This window comes from Zootoca vivipara, chromosome 9, assembly GCF_965207765.1.
Source record: "Zootoca vivipara chromosome 9, rZooViv2.hap1.1, whole genome shotgun sequence".
NCBI classification, from domain to species: domain Eukaryota; kingdom Metazoa; phylum Chordata; class Lepidosauria; order Squamata; family Lacertidae; genus Zootoca; species Zootoca vivipara.
In genome coordinates, this window is record NC_142592.1 from 15,861,300 (window position 1) to 15,885,532 (window position 24,233).

The 24,233-nt window shown below is 41.1% G+C and overlaps 1 protein-coding gene across 2 annotated transcripts in view; it reads left to right on the plus strand.

The window, feature by feature from the left end:
* Positions 1-222: 222 nt before the first annotated feature.
* The window catches only part of WASL (WASP like actin nucleation promoting factor), a 33,649-nt gene continuing 9,638 nt past the window's right edge, over positions 223-24,233 (plus strand). The window contains exons 1-7 of one of the 2 annotated variants that reach the window (XM_035126740.3): positions 223-336; positions 1,041-1,855; positions 14,484-14,618; positions 15,260-15,346; positions 15,814-15,910; positions 20,541-20,564; positions 23,022-23,190. In XM_035126740.3, the coding sequence (XP_034982631.2) occupies positions 1,742-1,855; positions 14,484-14,618; positions 15,260-15,346; positions 15,814-15,910; positions 20,541-20,564; positions 23,022-23,190 (626 nt within the window). In that variant the 5' untranslated portion in view covers positions 223-336; positions 1,041-1,741. Of the gene's footprint in view, positions 1,856-14,483; positions 14,619-15,259; positions 15,347-15,813; positions 15,911-20,540; positions 20,565-23,021; positions 23,191-24,233 lie in introns of both variants that reach the window. The other variant, XM_035126741.3, reaches the window with a different exon arrangement.

Consider the following 24,233-nt stretch of genomic DNA (forward strand, 5'->3'; position numbering starts at 1 on the left):
TGTGATTAAACAATACAGAAATGGCTAAAATGAAATAACTAATATCTATATTACCGTGGCCAGAGCGCTATTCTCCCTGTGACACAACATTTGCTGGTTGCACTAAACTATTTCTCTATTCCTCCCGCCCACTCTCTCATTTGTTTTATATTTGAATGACTAATATATTGTGCAGGCATTGTACAAAAACAGGGAAAACCCAGATGATGTGATGCCCCAAACAGGACTCTGAGATTCGACCTGTTTAAGGTCATTCTCGTATGCTCAGATAACATTGTAGTTCAAGCAGAAGTAACTACACTGTAGATTCACTTTTGTTTTGAATGCAGATCACAGGTAGTCTCTAAAATTTCCCTCGGCTCATTCTAAACGGTTGTGCTATACTTTAGGATTTTTTAAAATCCCATTTCTTTTTACTGTATGCTAAGGGAATACCCAATGGGACGCGGGTGGCGCTGTGGGTCAGATGAGTGGCATGTAAATGAACTATTAGTATTATTAATTATGGGGTTTTGTGGTTTTTTTTGGATGCAATGAGATTTCTTAATTTATTTGAAATGTTGTTGTTGTGAGATTTATTCATTTATTTACAATGTTGTTGTTGATATTTATTTTTAAAAATATTGTTGTGAGATTCGTTCATTTATTTACAGTGTTGTTGATGATGAATTTATTCATTTATTTGGAATAGTATTGTTGCTGTGAGATTTATTCATTTATTTACAATATTGTTGTTGTAGTTGTTGTGAAATGTATTCATTTATTTCCAGTGTTGTTGATGATGAGTTTATTCATTTATTTGGAATAGTATTGTTGTTGTGAGATTTATTCATTTATTTACAATATTATTGTTGTAGTTGTTGTGAGATTTATTCGTTTATTTACAATGCTGTTGTGAAATTTATTCATTTATTTACAGCGTTGTTGATGATGAGTTTATTCATTTATTTGGAATAGTATTGTTGTTGTGAGATTTATTCATTTATTTACAACGTTGTTGTTACTGTTGTTATCATCATCATCATCATCATCATTCACAGCTTGCTCCCCATCCAGCAGAAGAACTTCCACCCATCCTCTTCCTCCCACCCCGGCAAACAACCAAGGGAGCGGTGGCCTCGCCTATCCATCTCTCTGCCTCCGCCGCCGCCGCCGCCTCTTTCCCCATGACAGCCCCGGCGAGAGTCAGGCTCGACCAGCCCGGCCGGTATTTAAGCGGCGCAGGCCGCGGGCCGCGCCACTAACCGGGCCGCGCGGAACAGCGGCGAGAAGCAGCAGAGCAGCCACCGCCGCTCAGTCCCCTCCTCCTCCCACTTCTCCTCAGGCCGGCGGGGAAGAAGGAACAGGAAAGGGAGGGCGAGGAGGAAGGACGGGCCTCTCTCCACCGCCGCCGCTTGCCGCCGCTTCCCTGGCCCGGCGGCCGAGTTCTTTCCCCTCACGCCGCCCGCTCTCTCGCCGCCTCGCCCCCTGCTGCCATGTTGGATCGCTCGGCCCGAGCCGGGGCGAAGCGGGAGGTTTGAGGGGGGAAGAAGGAGCGAAGGAGCCACAGGCCGAGGAGGAAGAAGGGCTCCGGCCTAGAGCTCGCCCAGCCCCCTCAGCGCCGTCTCCGGTCGCCGCCCCGATGCTGCCGCCGCCGCCGCTGCCGCAGTAGCCAGCGGGGCGGAAGCGGCTGCCGCTGCTGCTGGTCGAGAGCCCGGAGCCCCGGAGCAGAAGCGGCCGGCCGGCATCTCGGAGCGGCGCGATGAGCAACAACCAGCAGCCTCCGCCGCCGCGGCGAATCACCAATGTGGGCTCCATGCTGCTCACCCCGCAGGAGAACGAGAGCCTCTTCGGCTTCCTGGGCAAGAAATGCGTGGTGAGCGAGGAGAGGAGGGGGACAAGGGCCGGGCCGGGCCTGCGGGTTGGCGGGGGGGGGCGGCGGCGGAACACCCCCCCCGAAGTGGCCCCTGTTTACCACCACCACCACCCCTGGGCTGGGCGTGGGGGATGTGTACAGGATGCGTGTGCGTGTGAACGCGGCTTCAGGGAGGATAGGTGGCTTGGGGCTCCAGGACGCTTGGCCGGCCAGCCCCGTTGACCTCTGAGGGCCTTGCTGTGGGGAAAATATGCCTGCGTTTTTGGGGGCCCTGCTGCATTTGGGTGGGTAGAGAGGAAAGGGTTTAGAATGGGGGGGTCCCATAGGCATAGCCAGGGGAAGTAACCAGAATTTTATGTTTGGGAGCAGATAGCCAGGATTTCTGTTGGGGGGCAGATAGCAAGGATTTGTATTGGAACAAGTATTCAGGATTTGGGGGGCAGGTAGCCAAGGTCTATGGGGGGGAGCAGGTAGCCAGGGTTTATGGGGGACAGGTAGTCATGATTTTGTTGGGATAAGTAGTCAGGATTGATGTTGGAACAAGTAGTCAGGATTTATGTTTGGGGGGAGGGCAAGTAGCCAAGGTTTATGTTAGAGGGGGTGGGACACCCACCTGTCATCGTCCACTGACTCTAGCAGATTTGGAATGAAACGTCTCAACGATTAAATTACTTTCTTTTCACCCCAAGTGCTCAGAAAAATCTGTCCAAATCTTTCTGCATTTTCTACTTTTAGCTAAGTTTTTCTGTTTGTTTACTTGATGGAGGGCAGCTGCTGTCCCCCCCCCCCCAGCTACTCCCATGGGGATGGCTGCCCCTTTCCTCTATGGGGCGAGATTGGGGACAGACGGACAGATGCCTTGCTGGTTTTTCTGGGGTTGGGAGAACAGGAACGCTGCTTGCCAGGCCTTTCCCACATAACAGCTGCTTGCTTCCTTTTTTCTTGACCTGCCCTACCCGGCTCTCGTAGTGGGAAATAAGCAAGGTGTGTGGGGTGGAGGTGTATTCCTTTCCTTCCATTTGGGCGAGGCGTTAAGCAGCATTTCCTCTTTTTGGTCCGGTGAGTGGGGGGAATGTGGGGCGCAGGTGAGTACAGCCTCAAGCGACACTGTACCAGGAAAAATAGCCAGTGCTACCACTGCCCCGCCTCTCTATGTTCCCTTCCAGGTGCCCCCTTAGTTGGGTTGCACTTTGGCACTGCTCTGTGCTTGCAAGAGGAAATAGATCTGGCAGGGGACTCCAGGGACATGTCTTTCACAGGTGTATAGTCACAGCACTTCCCTTGTTTTGCACAGGTGTGAGCTGCAATGATAATGCTTGGTTGCTGTTAGCTGGTTCCTACTGGTTACTTGCTCTCCCACTTCCTCTATGCTTCTCTCTTGACAGGTATATTTTGAAAAGGGCAGTCCCAGTAATGCTCTGCGGTATGAGTGTGTCAGTAATAGAGCTGTTGCAACGCTTCGTGGAAAAGTTCAGCAGGTTAGAGCAGGCCTGAATCGGTCTGCCTGGATTGCACCTGTAGGATTTCGTGAACTTTCAGGAAACAAGGTGGTATGATCTGGGCCAGGCAAAACCGGAATGTACTCTGTTTTGTTTCCCTTTAAACAATAGGCTAGGCTGACATGGCAGATGCACCCATGTAGATACACTTCACTGAGGGATCTTTTAAAAAGACTGAAAATTATTGGTAGATTTCTTTCTTTTTTTAGTCCTAATTATTAGTATCCTGTAGGTATTTGCAAGCTTAAGAATTCTGACCTTTGCTTTTATTGCCATTGGGCATCCAACATTGTTACTGATACTTTTCAAAAACTTGCACTGAAACTTTTTGCTCTTTTTCCAATTTCTTAGACAAAATAAATCCCAAGAAATATCATCCTGTTTTTGGCTTGTATTTTATTCTGTGAACTGCCCTGAGATCTTACGATGAAGGGCAGCAATACATCATCATCATCACCATCATGTAATGGTTGGGCCCATGTCATTGTCCGAATTAATCTATTCTTCTGGGCCATTGTTTTATTTTCTAAAACGTAAATATAAATAGTAAATCCTCTCGTGAGCGAGCCACTAAAGACTTGTTCTGATTTAGTTGAGTTGTAATGTAAGGTTACCAGGAGAGAAACTGCACAGATAAAAAATTACAGTAACTAGGTATATCACAGCAAAAGGTTAGGGCATTAGAACAGGGATTAACAAATATGTGTGTTATTACCCAGCATTGGATTGTAGAAAACCAACAAAAGTAAGACATGTAAGGGAGAGATACAAGGTCAAGTAAAGATTGCAGTAATTTGCTGGCATCTGTGGAAGGCTTTATTTATTTATTTTTTAGCTCTAGAATTACTTGGGTAGATGAGCCACACTACAGATCATTGTCTCCAGCTATGCCTTAGTGAAAACTGGCTTATATTATAGATCTATCTCAAATGTCAGTAGGAATCAGTGAATTTTGACCATGCTCTTCCATTATTTCCCTTGCAGTAGAAAGTATTCAGAGTCTGAGGTTATTTATTGAGACCATTAAGACTAATGCTAGTAAATGCTACTACAAGGCAGGGGGGGGGACTACAGTTCCCATCATCTCCTATTGGACGTGCTTGGCTGGGGTTGATGGGAGCTGGAGTCTCAACATTACAGGTTCACCAGAACGCCAGTAGTAAGTCACTTTAGGCACCCTTCTTCTGAACTGCTGTAATTCTTCTTACTCTTCCCCTGAGCCCTACCTAATTGTCCACTCTGACATAGTGACTCTAATGACTTTTGCACACTGGTATTACATAAAGGACGTCTGCACATAGGCAAAATATACCGTAATGCTAAAAGCAAAATGTAATGCCAAAACGAGTGTCAATACTGTCGAAAGGATGCTGGCAGTGGCATTATGCTATTCCCTGGGGATGCTGAGACTTGCCAGGGAGGGTGTAAATTCCTCTAGGGTACGTTGAAGTATTATTTACCTTAACTTGGCTGAGTGGCTTAATGCCAGCTCCCTTGCCAGTTGGTGCAATGCAGGATAGTGTGCCCCACCCTCAATGTTAATAGTACCATTAGCAACCCTCTTTACTACTACTTCTTTTTGCACGGTCACTACATTAGGTTGAGGACTAGGCAGCTGAAACAATTGCTAAGAGTTAGCAGGCATTTTTTTCTGACTTTCAAAGTTACAAAATTTGGAACTTTTGGTAAAAACATGCAGTAATTGTTTCATTAGATTCTAATGGTAAAAGGATACCTGCAAGGGCTGCAGTGTTTAGCAAACTTAGACGGCAGTCCTATAAATCTTCACCTTGGAGTAAACTCCATTGAATCCAATGGAGCTTACTTCTTAGTTAAGGATAGGGTTGTGCTTTTAATTGGCTAAAAACCCTTGCACCGTCTTAAAAAAGTAGCCTGATTTAATCTGTCATATTTCTTAAAGTATCCATTTAATTTTTTTTAAAAAATACAAGAAAATAGTGTAGGTGGTAGGCATATGTTAAAAGGATCCGCTCCTTCTCCCTTGGGAAGAAGAGCACAAGCTTTGTGTGCCAAGGGTTTCACATTCATTCCTGGCATCTCCAGGTAGATCTGGGAAATAGGGAAATGGGTATAAATAATAAAATTATTATTTATATGTTGATGAGAATCTTACAATTCTGAAAAAAACAGAGTGAATTTTCTCTTAATCTTTCCAAGTGCAAACTGTTAGAACTGTAATGCATATGTAACACTAAGTGTACATGCTTGGTGTGCAGGGAAGTCCCAGGCTGGATTTCTGGTTAAAAGGATCAGGGAGAAGGAATGGAAAAGCCTTTTTTGTGAATCCCTGGAGCTGCTGCTCTTCAGAGTAGGCAGTATTAGTCTAGTTTAGATCAGGTGTGGGGAACCTTTGGCCCTCCAGATGTTGAACAACTCCCATCAGCTCCAGCAAGCTAGGCCAATGGCCAGTGATGGGAGCTGTAGTTTCCATGTGGAGGGCCAAAGACTGCCCACACCTGGTCTAGATGGACAAATAGTCTGGCAGCCCCCTACGTTTCGAATGAGGAATATCACACAGAAATTGCCACTCCATCTTCTACTTATGTATGAAATATATATGGAGAAAAAAGGCAGTAACCTGTTACTGCAGAAAGGCAAGTTGATTCTCAAGCTCAATACTGCAATCTCTGAACACCTTTCACCATTGGGTCCTGCACCAGCTTCAGTCAGATGTCACTATTCCGATTTTTGTTTCATTTTTGTTAACTTGGGGCTCCTCCCATGCTGCTGCTCACATGAAAGCATGCTGCAGATATATTTACAACTATGCAATCAATTGTATGATTGTCTTTGGTTTTATGAAAGCAAAAGCTAGTATCTTAGGTGACTCACATTCCATTCTTTTCTTTTTTAAAAAAATTCATTTATTGCTAGCCCAGTACATTGCTATAACCTAACCTATGCCATTTTTGTTTCGTAACTGAAACAGTTAAATGAGGCCTGGTTCAGTATGTCCACTTCAGCAGTTGAAAGATATCAGAAGGCTTTAGAAAAATAATATTGATTAGCTCACACTGCCGGTTGAGTGAAATACATGTCTGCAGAATATGCATGCAATATGCTAGTCTGTCTAAATGATCTTCAAAGAAACAGTGTCATACTATATAATACCTTCATTTGTCTAATATTGACAGATCTATCTGTGGCCTCCCCTGAGTCACCTTAATGAGCCCTAGTTTCCAGTGGTAGCCAGGATTCATGACTTGCAACACTGTTTTGTTTTGTTTTTGCATCTGTACAGTACTTGTTCCTTTTCCAGATGCTTAACTCTTCACACTTTGGCTCTGTTCCTTGTCCTCCTCCTTCTAGCATCCAGCTATGCTGCGGAAATATAATACAATCAACGATATCAGGATTCTGCTGTTACTGTTCTGTTGACTGGATTTTACTATGGAAAGTTGGTGTTTAAGACACACTTTCAAATAATACAGAAGTAGTAAGCCTTGTTAATTCTTAGACGAGGAAGCTGCAGTTAAATTTTTGCCATTATTTCCCAGTTTGTTTGGGACACTCATTGGGGAAGGAAAAAGTGGCATTTGCATTGTCCTCAGTCATGGGATTTTTTTTAAACAGTAGCAGCACACAGACCTGAGCACCAGGAAAGGTGGTGTGAGTTCTTGCCAAATACCCATCTCAATTTTCTGCCTGCGATTTAACAGTAACAGTTTAGCTATACCGGTACATGTGCATATGCGGAATCCCCATTTTCTGTGAGAGGAAGGTGCTTGAAGCAGGGTTCATGTGGGATTCATGCATTTTATTCAGTGTGTGCGAAAGTAGCAACAACTGTTCTGTTTCATCTAGACTTTTATAAGAGCACCCTTGTGGAATTAAGGGCAGTACTTTCAGAAAACTGAGCACGAACATCATGTGGCCTTGGTGTTAAATAACCCATTCCAGTAGGATTTTTAAAATACCTTTATGTTCTGGTTTTATGTATTGATTCATGGTGGTTGTAGCTTAGCAAGGGGCGTCTATTATGTACTCCCTTTCAGTGTTCTCTGGCGTGTGGGTTTGCATTGCTTTCGGCATGCTTGCCATTTGCCGCCTCCTTCCCCTTCCATACTGTGAATAAAAGAGTGAGGCAGGGATGAGATGATTTTGTGCTGCTAAAAGATTGAACAGGTTGTCTCGTTTTTCAGAAGCCTAGAGTGGGGGCATGCAACTGCTTTTATTGCCGATCTTCATTTGTTAAAAAAGAGTTATTATTTGAAACGTTTTTACCCTGCTCTTTAGCTGAAAAGGCTTCCAGAGATCTTTGGTGAGACTGTATCGGTAATCAGTCCAAGGACTAAGATACCAGGAGCCCTGGAAAACTCTTATTTTGCTGTGCATTGCATTGGCCCATGATAGGATTGCATTTTGAAATTGTTTGCAATTGGTATTAGTCCTCTGCATATTTTGTATGAGGCTTCCTGACAAAGTACTTGTGAACAACAAAGCTGGGGTATAGCTTCCCCTAGCACCCTGAAGGATTGGCCTGCAGAAGTGCATTGTCTTGAGTACAGGATTGTATGCAAAGCAGCTTCAAAACTTCATTGGGCTAATAATGCAACACTTTTTTTAATGAAATGCCCTATGTAAAACAGTCTGTGCTAGGTTTGGAACACCTGTCTGTTGATCAAACAGTTGTGTTTGTCACAACTGGAAGCCACAAGCTATTTCTCTCCTTCCCTCCCTTTCTCCCCCTGCCCCTAGAAGTTGCCTACAATCCTGCCAGTATGGTTTTCTTCTCCCAAAGGTGAAAAAGTTAAAAGTTTTAAAGATGAATACTGGAAGTTGGGTGTGGGGTTCTGGAATAACTGCAAAGGGTCAAAGATTCTTCTGTCCTGTGTCTGTGGTCCTGATTGTCTACCAGTTTGATCATGGCCTGGCAATTCTGTAAAGCTGAGTGCCTTTATGTAAGTGGTAGCCCTGGTCTCTGTTTGCACTTGAAAGCAAGGCCGGGAATAAGGCTTGTAATAAACCAGACATAGAATGGACTTGTTGTTTATAGTACTGCTTGTTTTTACTTTTACAAAGTGAAAACTTGCTGCTACGTTTTTCTTTGAGTTCTTAAAATAATGAACTAGTCATTGCCTTATATATAGTTTGCTACATTGATTTGCCTAAAATTGTAAAGTTAAAAATAACTGATTACAGTTATTTAGAGTAACTTTATTGCATCACGATAAAGTAGATTTTTCTGTAAGCAAAGATGATGCATCTCAAAGTCTATCCCACCTTTTCTTGTTTTGTTTTTTTGGTTAAATCTATTGCCCTTTTGTGTGTTCTGCTATACAGCATTCGTAGCAGCCAGGTGCAGCTTGATGTAAATCATGAGCAATCTATGAGGAGGAGGGGATCTTTTAGAACCCCAGCAGTTCTAAATTCACTTACCAGCAGGGATCCACAAGTTTTGCATATTCTTAATAGTGAAGACAAAGTTTCTGGATTCCATGACCTTGCCCCTCTCCTTCATTTCTACTTGGAAGTGAGTAACAATACGTAGCTGTACTGTCCTTGTAGAGCCTCAGATTTACAGCATAACCCTGCTTGTGCCCACCCTCTCTAGCTTTAAATTTGTTGCTGGGGGAAGGGTAGCAAGGAATCTTGGGGGCAACAAAGTGCTCTGAGTACCTTGACTGCCATGGCCTGGTTCCATACATTCACTCTGGAGCTAGATAGAGATTGGGCTTTGGGGGGCAGTGGACAGCAAACACACACATTGAAACACCTACTGTCACCCACTGAAATAACCAGCTCCAGCATAGAGATGGGTGTGACTCTTCCCCCCAGTTGCATTAAGTTTTAGAAGCATCCACAACTCAACACTGACGGCGGAGGTTGTGTTTGTCACTGCCGATAGATGCAGCAACTAGAACTATACACCAGTGGCAGCATGATTTGATTAAAGGAATTACAATACTGACAGCTCTATTTTCAATCCCTTTTCTACTAATCCTTGACGTGGGATTCACCGCTTTCCGTAGCCGCCGCATATTGAGTCTGCACTTACATTGCATTATCTGCCACAACCCCAAGATCCTTTCTGTCAAGTCAGCACCGCCTGAGAGCCCATCAGTGTATGTGTGTGTTAGAATTTATTTTTGCCTCGGTTTGCACCACTTAACGCATGCTTACATTGAACCACTTTTGCCCATTTATCCATTTTGGAGAGATCTGTTGGGAGCTTTTCGCAATCACTTTTTGCTTTTACCAATCAATACAGTAGGCAGTCCTCCATGGGCTGAATGCCAGAGGTAGATGGGGACAGAGATAAAAGTGCGTGGAACTATAGATGTGGCTCTTAAACTTGTACCGTGGGCTGTATCTCAGCTATCCAAAAGTAGGGTCTCCCTCCCCATATACCTATACCCTACACACATCTCTCCATCCTCCTATCCAGGCAAGCAAGAAGCATTATCACAGTTCAGGAACCTCTCCCATTCATGCAAAAGCACTTGAGTACATTAAAAAAAATTCTGAAAACTTAGAGCATGGCACATGGAAAATATTAATTTGGGAGAGTCTCAAAATATTCTCAATCTGAGCTTTGGTCCACTCATTGAGTCAAATCAATTTGAAATTGCTTGCTGGTGTTTTCAAGGTCAGAAAGATGTATTGCTGCAGAAACTGGGGATCTGCACTGCCTGTTCTGTGGTTAAAATTGCAAAGGCCAGAATCATTCTGTAGCATTGTGGGTTTGGGTGAAATACCACAAATTAACTTCCTTTTTCTTTGCAGCTTGGCAGTAGCCTGTGCTCATAGTGTGTGTGACTTTGTCACTTTGAGTGCTTTATCTACAAGGAACTTCTGCTTTATCTACAAGGAACTTCCTTGGGCTTTAAGAGGAAGAGGGTTGTGGTCTGCAAGAATTGGGTTGCTGGTTTCTATAACCTCAGCCACTACCTCTTCCTGAGGGGTGTGGGGAGGTGAAAAACTATCAGAGTTACCATTCCTTCCTCCCCACTTGGACACTGCATCCAAGACCCAGCATGGGGGTAGGGGGAAATCTGGAGAAGAAGTTCTTCAAATAATGGTTTATTCTCATTCATTTTAAAATTCAGTAGGATCACGTTTTTGTTTAGCCCACAACGAGGTTTTGTGACAAAATTCTTCTCCAGCTATGCTAGCTAAAATTCTCTAACTGGAAATGTTAATGAACCTGTATGCATGTAGATAATGTGCAATGCCAGCTGTCCATATAATTTTGTATTTCTTTAATACTTGTTCTGTTGAACAGGTCTCTCTAAGACCTAGATAAAATTGGTCAATTGATGACTAATATTTTTAATTGTTAGGAAATGTAGGGTGCTATTTTTAATAGCTAGGAAATGCCATACCCTGAAGCCCTGTCAAACTAGTGGTAGTTGCAACCCCGAGTGAAGATCAGTCACATGACTATTCCCCCATACAAAATATATGATAAATTTATTTTTGAATCACTAAAAACTTCATAAACTTTATATAAAATTAGCCATACTAAGACTTGTATATCTTCATAAAGGTGTTAATTTGCTTAGTCTTTAATCCTTAAGGCTGAAAAGGCTTTTGATTCGGTAGAGAAATTATAATACATGCATAAAAGACTTTCATTTATCAGTCACTGCTGAATATTTCCAGTCCGTGATCAAATATAATGTAATGATATGTAACATATACACATATACATATTAACTTTTTAAAAGTACTGGAAACAAATGTCCTGAGTCACTGCTTGGTTTTGCTGTCCTTATTGAACCGCTAGCTTTTTATTATACAACACCTAAACGATACAGCAGAGAGTAGAATATTGATTATTTGATTCTATCAAATGCAGGGTAAGCTTAAATCAGAGGTAGCCAATGCTTCCAGATACTGGAACTGCAACTGTCATCAGCCCCATAGCATCAGATAGTTTTTGTCAAAACGTTTGTCAAAATACAGTATTTTATAGCTTGACTGCCTTTCTTTAAGGTACTGAACTATTTCCAACACAACACAGCACCTCGCTGATGCAAGGGTAGGAGTGCCCCTGTTTCCTGCAGGTTTTCCTCTAGTTATAGCCCCTAGCAACACAGCTTACACAATTCTGGCTTCCTGATCCACAGAGAGTGGCTTTTTATGAAGTGCTGCAGCAGCGAGGAGGAGACGGAATAACCCTGTTACATGAAGAGAACTTTCGTTTGTACTTGTTTAGATTTAAATCAATACATTTTGCTAGTTTACCAGGTTGCAACTGCTTTTCTATTAAATCTATGGTCAAAAGGATTCAAGAACTATCTTGTTCAAGTTAACTAGGTTCTAACCCAAAGTACAAGAATGATGGCAAGGGGATTGGCAGATGGGCCACCTCTACATCCTTATGTTTGGGGTCACTTCTTCTGCGGCCACAGGTGGGGTGTGCATTGCTCTCCTGGCAGTCGTCCACTTCATCCACTGACCCACAAATGCTTGCCCCATCCCAGAGGCTCACCTGTGGGCAAGTCCACCCCAGTACCGGACACTGTGACATGGTCCTGAGCAGAGTGAGCTCTACCTGTCTCTGCCTAGAGCCCTATCCAAAGGCATCTCAGGGGCATTCCTCTGTGAAACAACTCCCAGGAATGCTTGTGGGTGGAATTGCAGGTATTGTTCCATTGCTTATGTCAGGAATTGGCCTTGCAGAGGTAGCAGCCTTGGGTGGGAGGGAAGGGTTCTTCAAGTGATAAGTGTGGCTACCCTCCACAGTGTGGAGAGAGCCAGTGTGGTGTAGTGGTTAAGAGCGGTAGACTCGTAATCTGGGAAGCCGGGTTCGCGTCTCCGCTCCTCCACATGCAGCTGCTGGGTGACCTTGGGCTAGTCACACTTCTCTGAAGTCTCTCAGCCCCTCTCACCTCACAGGGTGTCTGTTGTGGGGGAGGAGGGGAAAGGAGAATGTTAGCCGCTTTGAGACTCCTTCGGGTAGTGATAAAGCGGGATATCAAATCCAAACTCTTCTTCTTCTTCCTCCAATGGATGTATGATGGTTAATGTAAACTTCTATGGAATGTTTTTTTAGAATGGTAATCCCCCCACCCCCAATTTTATCTCTGTATTAGACATTATTTTCTTTTTAATTTTAAGCTGTTAGGTTAGTGTAGCTGTATCGTTTTATACAACTTTGTGTGGATTGGTGGGTTTTTTTGATATTACAGTAATAGCATTGCAATTATTTCTTGTTGTCTCTAATTTATTTTTTTTAACCGTTATGCTTGTTCATTTGATGTGCTTTGGATTGCTTCGGCCACAATTTTGCAGAAAAGCGATGTACAAATTATGCTGGCTTCTTTGAAGTGCTGCATTAGAATCCATCTCTTAGAGTAGATCATTCAAAGGACCATGGATCTTTCAATATTAGGAAAGTATTGTCATTTAAGCAATGTTAGCAATAACCAACTTCGTATTAGGTAGTCAGAATTTGCAAGATACCTGTTCTTAAATGCTGCCTTAGATTCTTCTTGGCTGCTCCAGCCCTTGAGAGGGAAAGCCTGTTCTGAATAAATCTCAAATTCTGCCAGTCGTGTCTAGACTTCAATGAACCTTGAAAGGAGAGAGTACAAATAGCATATGCTATCCAGTCTTGCAGAACCAGAGTTGCAATGAAGTCTGTAAACTGCAGTGTAGGTAAATGTTTGATATTTGTAGAAGGGTTATAAAAGTCCAGTTATCTGATCATCCCCCGTACCTGCGAAATTAGTCCCTGGTGCTGGGAGCAGGTTTTTTCCACCCCTCAGCACTACTGTTTGTGGGACCGGCTGCCACAATCCACTTCCACAGCTTGGTTTCCTTAGTTACTAATCGTAACTAAGCAACCACTTGGTGGTGGAAGGGCTCTCAAGTCCCAGGTTATAATCTCCAGGTAGGATGGAGCCCCTGACACCTCTCACTTTAAGCCAGAGCTTTCAAAACTTTTTATGTTGGTGACACACTTTTTAGGCATGCATCAATTCGTGACACAGTAATTCAGTTTTACTAGCAAACTGGAGGTTAAACTAACCCCTTTTTAGCCCCAGGAGGAGTGCAGGAGCATTTGTGTTACACACCTACACACTGCAGCCGACACACTAACCTGTCGCAACTCAGTTTGGAAAGCTCTGCTCTTGGGGAGAGAGAAGGAAGAAAGAAAATAACAATTAGGATGCTAGCAAAGCATTTCCCCTTACTGTTGCTCTCAGGTGTGTCCCCTTGTTCTTTGTTGGCTTCCAAATGTGGAAGATATTTTTATGCCCCTGATAACGGATATATATTTTTTTAAAACCCCACAAAGTTAGATTTATTGAGATAAGGGTTTGTAGCTCTTTTTCGTGGTGGATTCTGATATTAATTTTTATTGTTTGTTGTTCTGCACAGAACTTTGTAAAAAAAAATATTTTCAGTAGTTCCCTGGTACCTTGCACAGTGTACAAATAAAAGTAGTTCAACATGCAATTGGTCGATACTGTATAAGAAAAAGTTGAGGGAAAATGGGTTCTAGAAGCTCATAAGAAAAGTAACTTCTGTACTGTATTATCTAACTTACATCCCTCTATCCAGCAAATGAGAAGCTAGATGTTATCACATTTGCTATTTTTCACCTCCTTTGAGCCTGTGATGATTATAAAACTAATGCAGCTGCCAGTTTTAAATGCATTACTGAATAATGGAGTCTGACCCATCGTTCCCAAGTTCCTTTTCACTCTTCCACAAAATGCTTGGTTCACCATCCTAAGGACTATGGAGGAACTTGATAACTTGCTGTCCAAACAAGAATTTCTTTTGTTGAATATTCTTGTTCAGTGTTGGACTATTCATCGTTGAATGAATTAAATCCTGTGTGTGCTAAGTTTCTGTGAAACCTTGCTACCCAGTAGTAGCAATCCAAGTGGGATTTTATAGTGCCTTTGAACAATGTGCCTGCCTATTGACAGGACTGTATCTGTTTAAAATATCACTCAGGCAAAAGCAGCATCCTTATTGTATTTTTTATAGGTGATGTTTGATTAGATTTCCAGCAGTGCTAATCAGAACAAGGACCATTTTTATGAAGCTCTACACAGCTTCATAAACAGTTACATGTTTGTACATATTAAGGTTGCATGATTATTATGATGAGCTCTTAAGTCTTAACAAAAGTTTTCTTTTTTTAGACAATGTCTTCTGCAATTGTTCAGATTTATGCAGCAGATCGCAATGCTATGTGGTCGAAGAAGTGCTGCGGCGTAGCTTGCCTTGTAAAAGACAATCCACAAAGGTCTTATTTTATCAGAATATATGATATTAAGGTGAGATTCTCCTCCTTTTGCCATCTCTAAGATATGCTTGTGCTTGTCTTAATTTGTCAAAATGTGTTGAATAGCATGCCTCTGATTTATTTATTAACGAATTGTTAAACTGTAGAAATAGAAATGAATGTGTGATATGTTTCAGCTTTGTGGTGCATGTTGGTCACACTTAAAAAGTAGGAACACATGGGTCTAAAGAAATAAATGTACATGGGAGGAGAACCATGTGGAAAGCCAGAGATTTGCTTCCTGATCTTGTTGCAGAAGTTCTCGTAGCTCCATTAGCAAGCTGTTGAGTTGTAGCCTGACAGTTTGGCAACAAGAACTGCTGAATAAAAGGTCAATCTGAAAATTAATATTTTAATGTCTAGAACAACCTAAGCATATATCTAAAGCCATGATATATAAGTGATGGTAAAGTGCAGGTTGCCAAGAAGCAATGCAACTTAATGGCTTTGTCATCAACATAGAGTTGGGACTCTGCTTTTCAAGAAGATGGCATGGAGTCCTCTCCTAAGAATATATTGGATGTAGTCAACTGAGAGGAAGCAGAAAGTTTGTCAGCATGCAGAAGTCATAAGTATGTGTCTGCGGTCACTTTTCTCACAGTGTCCTTTTCCCCCCCTTCCACTTTTTTTTAGGATGGAAAACAGTTGTGGGAACAAGAATTGTATAATAATTTTGTATATAATAGTCCTAGACCATATTTTCATACCTTTGCTGGAGACGTAAGTATTTTGCATAGTTATCTCTATAACGAGATTAAAAGGAATAAAATAGTCCTTTCAGTTTGTGCTGCCAGGTATATTTACACGTTGCACAGTCTCTCTTTTATTCTCTAAATCAAGTAATATAAGAACTGTGCAGCTTTCCTGATAATTTGTATTAACAAGTTAATGTCAAATAAATTCATTATTTTTACGGATTTGTTTTCCTTCATCTTATAACCATATGAGTAAAATTCAGGGGAAGAGATAGGCACACCTTATACATATTAAAGTCAGTAGCAATTGTCAGCGACAAACTGAAATCCCCTTGGTAGATCTAGTTTATTATTGTTTATTACATTTGTTAGTTGCTCAGTACCTAATTTCTCAAAGCAATCGAAAAACTAATTTAAGATTGCAAAAAACCTACATGTCTTAATACAGTTTCTTAGAAAAGTTATGTTCATAAGAAAATAATTGTTTTTCAGGCATGTCAGGTGGGTCTTAATTTTGCTAATGAAGAAGAAGCAAAAAAATTCCAGAAGACAGTGACGGACTTAATTGGACGACGGCAACGAAAATCTGGTAGATCTATAGTTTTTCAACACATTTTTGCTTTGTGTAGAACTTAGAAGAAAACATTCTTAAGGCAGAAGCTGGCCTTCTTAGTTTATAGCTTCTCTGGATTCAAGAAATAGGTTAGAGATTGAAGGGGGGGGGCATGCACACATAGTTGTTACCAATAAATATGTACAAACTGAACCTTTGTACAGTCTACAGCTAATGTTAGCAGGACTTCATAAAATAGAATTTGGGAACCTGTGGTTGTTGGTTTCCAGCTCCCATCAGTCCCACCCAACGTAGTCAGTGGTCAGAGTTGTAGACCATTAACTGGAGAATCACAGGTTCCTGTTACACAATAAGATTCAGCAGTGCCTAGTCTTTTACAATACAGCAGTGCTTTTCAAATTTGGTTCCCTAGCTGTTGTTTGGACTTCAACTCCCATCATCCTTGGCCACTGGTCTTGCTAGCTAGGGATAATGGGAGTTGTAGGCCATCCACACCAATTTGAGAAACAGTATTGAAATCCCCAATACTATTTCTTCTGATAGTGAACTTGAGTGGTGAGTGCCAATGGAAATGGAGCCAAAACAGGGCAGCTGAGAAACAAGAGGGGGAGTATCACCATGCTTGGGGGAATCCCAAGGATTGCTGAATTGCAAATATTCTAAGGGAGAGGACAACTTGGGGGGAAATCCCCCCTTTTTTTAAACAACAACAACAGCCCAATGCTCAGCAGCTGCACAATGTTAAGTGTTAGTTATGAAAGAAAACAGGAGTTGCGAGGGAATGTCAAATGACCGGTCATAAAATCCTGAGCCGCAGAAGCATTCCTATTAAAGGTGAGAACACACTGCAGCACTTCATTGTAAGTCCCAGTTGTATTGTTAATTCAATGAAGTGCCTATTGCTGTTCACTGAATAAAACAGTATCTCAGTGACATTTTGCACATTATATATTTAGAAATGCAGGCAACCTTCCCACAGTGTATCCAATGGGCAGATACATAGCTGCCAAGTTATCCCTTTTTTAAAGGGATTTTCCCTTATGCTGAATAGGCTTCCTCACGAGAAAAGGGAAAACTTGGCAGCTATGGGCAGATAGGCAGGGTCGCAGATATGGTCTGCAGCGATTTTTGTGATGTTGGCAGGTGGTTAAAATTGCCACTCAACAGCTGGAATCCCTGCTGGCTCTCTGAGCTTCCAGTTTGCATGTAATTTTTATCTCTGTTATAGTCAAGATATTGCTGGAGCTTGTAATTACCTGAATTTGTCCAGTTCATAATATTGGGCTGCATTATTAAGTGCCATTTCCCACCAGATTTTGCTCCCTGGCTTAGAATGTAAAGCAGGGTTCTGCACATGCATGGAGAGTGCTCAGCAGACCAGGTAGTCAAAGCAAACTGCTTTGGTGCATGTGCAGAATCTTTCCATGTTAATCCTTTCCTGCTTAAACTTGGTTCATAGAATAAGAAATATACAGTATATATAAAACCAGGCCATTTGACTTAGCGGCCTTTTGTTTGGTGAATACTGATGCAGGGAGCTCTTCACTTCTTATTCTGTGTCTCAGATATATGAATCAAATCTTTCTTTTAAATCAGTGCACTGGTTCATAATCAGATTTTGTGTGTCTGGAGTTAGACTTCCCTTTGATTTCAGGGTTTCCCCCCCTGGGTCAGAAATGGTTTCTCTGTTAAGCCACCAGATGGAGTCCTAAGACTATCCTATACCACTGGATGTAATTTTTGTTCTATAATACATTGAGGAGTCACAACGACAATCTCACAAGGCAGACAAGAATGTATCATTTTCTTTGCAGTGGAATGTACAATGTAGCTGGTTCTATAACCCTGAAAGTTTGTTGACAGGCAGACATTCTGGGAGCCTTGCTTGGAGTTAAATCTGAGAAATAGGACACTGCATCCTGTGTCTTTTCCAAGCTGCTCTATTGCACTACAGCAGGCATCCCCAAACTGCGGCCCTCCAGATGTTTTGGCCTACAACTCCCATGATCCCTAGCTAACAGGACCAGTGGTTGGGGAAGATGGGAATTGTAGTCCAAAACATCTGGAGGGCTGAAGTTTGGGGATGCCTGCACTACAGCTTACGTCTCACAGAAAGCAGATACGGAGGTAATGCCTGCATCTGGGCTGTAACTACTTCAGATTGCAGGTGGGGCCTGCCATGTTGGATGCTTCTCTGTGCAAAAAACACTCCAGGCTCCCTAATGCAGGCATGTCCAAAGTCTGTTTCGGGGGCCTAATCTGACCAGGTGGCCGGTTTAATCCTGGGGTAAAATCCTAAAAAAAGCCTCAACAACTTCAATCCTAAAAAAACAACTTTGGTCGGCCCCCACAGCCCTTCACTTTATCAAATCTGGCCCTCTTTGAAAAAAGTTTGGACACCAGTGCTCTAATGGCTCTAGAACATGGGTAGGCAAACTAAGGCTCAGGGAGCAGATCCGGCCCAAACGCCTTATAAATCCGGCCCACAGACGGTCTGGGAATCAGCGTGTTTTTACACGAGTAGAACGTGTGCTTTTATTTAAAATGCATCTCTGGGTTATTTGTGGGGCATAGGAATTCATTCATTTTTATTATTTTTTTCAAAATAAAGTCCAGCCCCCCACAAGGTCTGAGGGACAGTGGACCGGCCCCCTGCTGAAAAGGTTTGCTGACCCCTGTCTAGACCAACCTTCTAAATATGCTGGTGGTTTTTTTTTAAGTGCCAGAAGGTTTTTTGTGTGGGAAGAGTATTCCATCATGTGAGGTGGTTATAGCCCAGAAATAGCCTCGTAGCCTGTTCTTCAGTAACTAGGTCCAAAAATAGCTCCTTCTTCTCTGCTTGCTTACTTCCCTCTATGATGTAAACGTATAGGACCTGTATACAACTTTTCACTTTAATTGGGCCCAGTAGATTTTCGAGCGAAAGGGTTCTGAAACAAGAATAAAACAAACTGGCATGGATATTTCTCCCCTTCCACATTGCTGTTGTGCTTGGGGGATTTAAGGAGCTTTTGTACAGAGTTGTAAATAGCACAAACCTTTACCTCCAGAATACCTTATTAAATGTAAATGAGGAAGGACAGCCTTTCATCTGTCTTAATTAAGTACTATACCCCAGCTTTAAGCATGAAAACTATTGAGGCAGCAAGAAATAAAAACAAGACAATAACAGTATGAATAAATGCATCAACTTTAAAAGCACACACAAACAGATTTACAATTTGGGTTTGTAGATTGGTTGGAAATAACTGAACAAGGGACGTAAATGTTTCAAGACATATAAAACAATGTTAGGACATCCTCTTCTGAAAGTGAGGGATTCGAACTTAAGGCTGGAATGCATAGTTGCCAAACTGAAATGAAAACCAAACGGTTGTGAGCCACTACTTCTAGTTTGATGCACTACTGATGCTTCTCTTTTCTATAGTTAAAAATTTGTGGAAGGATTGCTATGCTTGCAGTGCTCAATTTAAACGAGCTTTTTTATTTTTAAATGAAACCTCTTTCTTAAAATTTAGTTTATTCAAATTAGGTTTTCAGGTTTAATGCCTTTAAAAAAAAAACAACAACACATGCTTATCTTACCATTTTTGTTAGAGGAAAACAGATTGCGGTGGGTTGTATCCAGCAATTTTCAGCTATCCCACCCCTCAAAAAAGTAATCTGCTCTGGAGGATCCTCCCACCCTCTGGATCTAATGTTGGGGGGCAGAAATCAATGATCCCCATATTTCAGTTATGGAGGTATTTTTAACAGCTGAGAAGCTACCAGTTACTACTTGTACGTATTTGCTACACATTCAATATATGCATTTCTGTACTGTAATGATACCAGTCTTAAATTTAAATGCAACAACACATGTGTTACTATGTTAGTATCACTGCTTTTGGGTCAGCTTGCTTTTTTCAAAATCTCAGCTTGCTTTTTTTAATGCATCAATTGTATTTTAAAACACTTTTCTATTAATCACAGAACCTCACAGATTTTACTCTTGCCTCCTTTAACACAGAGATGTGTAAGCTTCAGTAGGTCTAAAAATGCTGAGATGTTAAGTTAGATGATTAGGTAATTGTAGGTATACTTTTCAGGTATAATTTTTTTGCCAGTGCCAGTTCAGTGACATTTTATATACTTGGTCATAATTATGTAAGATCAGGTTTTATTTTTGTCCACTTGAAATACTGAGAGAGCATATCTAAGATCAGACAGGATGGTATTGGAGGATAAGCAATCTGTCTTAGATCACTGAGATTTTGAAAAAAGATTGAAGACTTGACATGTCTATGAAATGGCACTTTTAATTGTGATTTAAATAGAGAACTGGACTTTCTAAGCCTCTTTTCAAGCTGGAGCAATGGCAGCCCTGCTGAGAGAGTATTTGAAAGATTTGAAGTCATCCCCAGGCCATTTGAGGGAAATGTGAACCGTTTATTAAAATGAATGGAAGTTTATTTAGCTTTTTTTTTCTGACCATGTACCTTCTAAAATAGAGTTTGAAATAATAATAGGCAAACAATTCACAGATAATAAGTCTCAGGAGGGTAAGAAAAATGTTCTAATATTCTATTTTGTAAGGTAAGAAAAATGTTCTAATATTCTATTTTGTACATAAATAGTATAAAGTGTTTTTTCCCCTTTTTAACAGAGAAAAGGAGAGATCTACCAAATGGTAAGTGGTGGTTTGTTTGTTTGTTTTTGCTTTCAGTAACCATGAAATTGTTTGATTGTTTCAACGTCTGCTCACTTACTCCTTGCTTATCACTCATGAATGTAATTGCCTATCTGAACATCAGTGCATCTTTTAAAATTGTAAGTGGACAGTTATGCTTTGATTAGCTGTAGGATTGCTTAGTGGTACTTTAACATTGTAATGCAAACAGTACAGTAGAAGGCGAAATCAGGAATGGAACAAAGGCTTGAGAATAAAGACCAGTGACAAATGTTGATGTCGTAGTGACAAACTCCTCTTCTTAGCAAATGCTGATTATGTGGGAATGACTTAGGAAGTCAGCTTTAAACCATTTGACATACTGACATTAGCTTTTCATCTGCAGAATTCACTCAGATGTTTCAGCTGCTAAGTCATGAGCCAGAATCGGTTTTTTTAGGGAGGGGGGATTAGAAATAGTGTTCTTCCTTTATTGGTACAAACCTCAACAGTTGAATAATATTTGCACAAAGGTGCAATATTTGATTTGTTTTAAAGTAGCTAAAAACCACACTATTGTTGAAGGGCTTGGTTAACATCGCAGAATAAAAATTGTAGGATTAAACAAATTGGCATTGCTGGTTATGTAAAATGCATTAGCCTGTAATTTCCTGGGATTTATGTTTTTATTCATGTTGGTAATGGAAAAGTCTATTCAATGTTAAGGCAGTGAGCTGTAGATTTACTGACCTTCCATCATAATGGTTAGGATGAAAATGGGGATTTATCAGAATTAGTTTTAAAAAGGCTTGCCAGGAATCATGTGGCCCACTTTCATTTTAGCACATGAGCTGGAATCTGATTTAGTCTGCAAGAAGCTGCCCTCCAGCAGGCAGCAATTGAGGAATATAAAGGATTTTCACAAAACATTGCAATGTTTTGTACCACGTTTTCGGAAAACCCTTCTGAGGATGTGAAAGATATCAACATTAGTGGATGCTTAAGACCACTATATTGTCAAGTTCTTCCAAATGACGAACTTTATAAGCCGCTTTCGTCTTCACTGATCGAGCTCTCGACAGCTGATGGGGAAGGTGCTTGTGTTATGATGGGGAAAATTTTGTTGGATATAAATATGGCAGTGTTAGAAGAAAATGGAAGCCCCTTAGAGTCATGTGTTCCTCGTGGACAACCAAAGCCTAATGAGATTGGTAAGCATGCTTTTCATTGGCTGGTGGTACTTATTTCTGAGCAAACATGCTTTTGATGGCACGGCTAAAGGGGGAAAAACAGCATTAAAAATATATGTACAAACTGAGTGATTTTTATGCAACATGGAAAAAGATTATTTCTTCTGCAAATCAAACTAGTAGGCATTATCCTCCATCTATAGCATTGAAAATATGGACCTCATAATGAATATTTTATAACAATGGCTTTTGTTTTTATTTCTGTTTAATTTTCCTTGTGGAAACCATCAGTTTTTAGCTGTCTTGATATGATACCAAAAAATCAAAACCTAATTTTTGCACATAGCAAAATTATTAGACTCTTATTTTATTGTGACATTTCCAAGAATTAGAGTTTGATTTTTTTACACACACACACACACACACACACACACACACACACACACACACACCTATATGCAAGTATAGTTGCTACTAGAAATAGGCAAACATCAGGTGTGCACGACAGGTACACATGGATTTACTACCGACATGTATTCTTGTAGCAACTTTGTGTAATACAGTTAAGACAGCAGCTTTCTTTCTTAGCAACACTCTAGAAAAGCATAACCCAATTCTCACCTCTATTACAGTTTCTTTAAAATATGTGGTCTCCTAAGACCTTCTGTTACACAGATCTGCCTCACCATGGAAGATAACTTATGTACATTATTCAACTTGCACCATGAATTTTATAAATATTTCTTGCACATAAGCAGTAATTATACTGTTAGGCTCACATATTTAGAAGAGTAGAAATATTGAGTAAGAAATTACTCAATTTCTCCAGAAATTATAAGAGTAAGAAATTCTTACTCTTACATCTTGACACTTACATCTTACATCTTGACACTTAAAAGGTAGCCACTTATTTATGTTGTAAAATGGTATACTGTAGAAATGTTTGTCTTAATATTTTAGAGCTAGAGCTATCACTGTTAGAAATCTGTTAAACAGCAGTTTTTGAAATGAGATTGGGGGGTGGGAATATTGGATTGAGATGGCAGGGGGAGTACTATTGGGTTAAAAAGAATCTAGTGGGAAAATGTATTTACTTTTTCTACGCTTAAATGATCCATTTTGAGATGAAATCTTCTGGCCCTCTGTATTGTGTGAAAAAACAACAAAGGTTTTCCTAAGTATCATTTTGCTTTTAAAACATTAATCTCTCCTTACTCTGTAATACTTGGAGTCCAGGAAACATAAGATAGCAGACCAAATTAATTTGAATCTATTTGCACTTCTACAGGTCCAAGTCTACCAATGGCAACTGTTGACATCAAAAATCCAGAAATCACCACTAACAGATTTTATGGCTCACAAGTCAACAACATTACATATACCAAAGAGAAGAAAAAAGCAAAAGCAAAAAAGAAGAGGTTAACAAAGGCAGATATTGGAACTCCAAGTAACTTCCAGTAAGAGTGCCTTTTCTTTTTTATAATTTTCTACAGATAGGCACAAAAATTCAATTAACTACATTTGGGAAGAAAATCAGTTTGTGAGTAATACTAAATAGGTGCCCTTTTAAAGGTTTTCTCCATGGTAATTTGCCATTTTGGAAATGACGGTATTCAGTTAAGTTAGTTTAAGATAGACCACCATGTGTGTGTGTGTTTGTGTGTGTGTGTTTTTTTAAAGGCCCGGGGTGGCTTACACAATAGAACAATAAAGTAAAACTCAAGTATGAAAATCCTCCAAAAGCAGAAGCAAAGTAGGATGATGAAATCCAGCAGAGCCAACAAAGCTATCAATTAAAATTGGCAGCTGTGGCATGCTGGAAAGTGTGAGCAAGCATGTCTTAGTCTGATACTGTAACGTCACCTAGCAAGCCTTATCTAGGGAAGGAGATCCATAAATCTCCCAAAGGGCAGGAGTACTCTTGAGGATGGCTTCTGAGCGTAATTGGGCACTCGTGGTAGAAGGTGTGGTCCTTGGGATACATGGTCCCTAACCATTTAGGGCACTCTGAATTGGTCCCCACAATGAAGCAACAGCCCAGTGTAGTTGCACAAACACCATGGTGTTCCCTCTAAGTAACCTAGCTATGTTTTCTGCTAACTAAGTGGCCTTTCTGAAAAGTATTGGCCTGCGTGCAGGAATCTGATCTGGACATTTGGTTGTTTAAAGCGTTTTTTCTCTGATGAAAAGAGTTTGCTGAGTGACTTCCAAAGAAGAATTGCAAGACAGTCCCTTCCCTCAGCCATACAGCCCTCAGCCAACTTACGGGTTGGGAGAGAGAAGGGAAAAGACACGCTTTGGCACTAGTTCTTAGAGGTGTATTTGGTTAGCTCCCAACAATCAAAGCATCTTCTCTGAAGTGGATGGTGGTTGACTTTACAGGGTGGGTCCTCTGCCTTCTCAAGCCTATCAAAAATCTGCCAATATGTCATTGGTCCCTCTATGGTAAGGATTAGCAAACACAGATAATTGTTGCCATCGAGGGTAAGATCCAGGTATT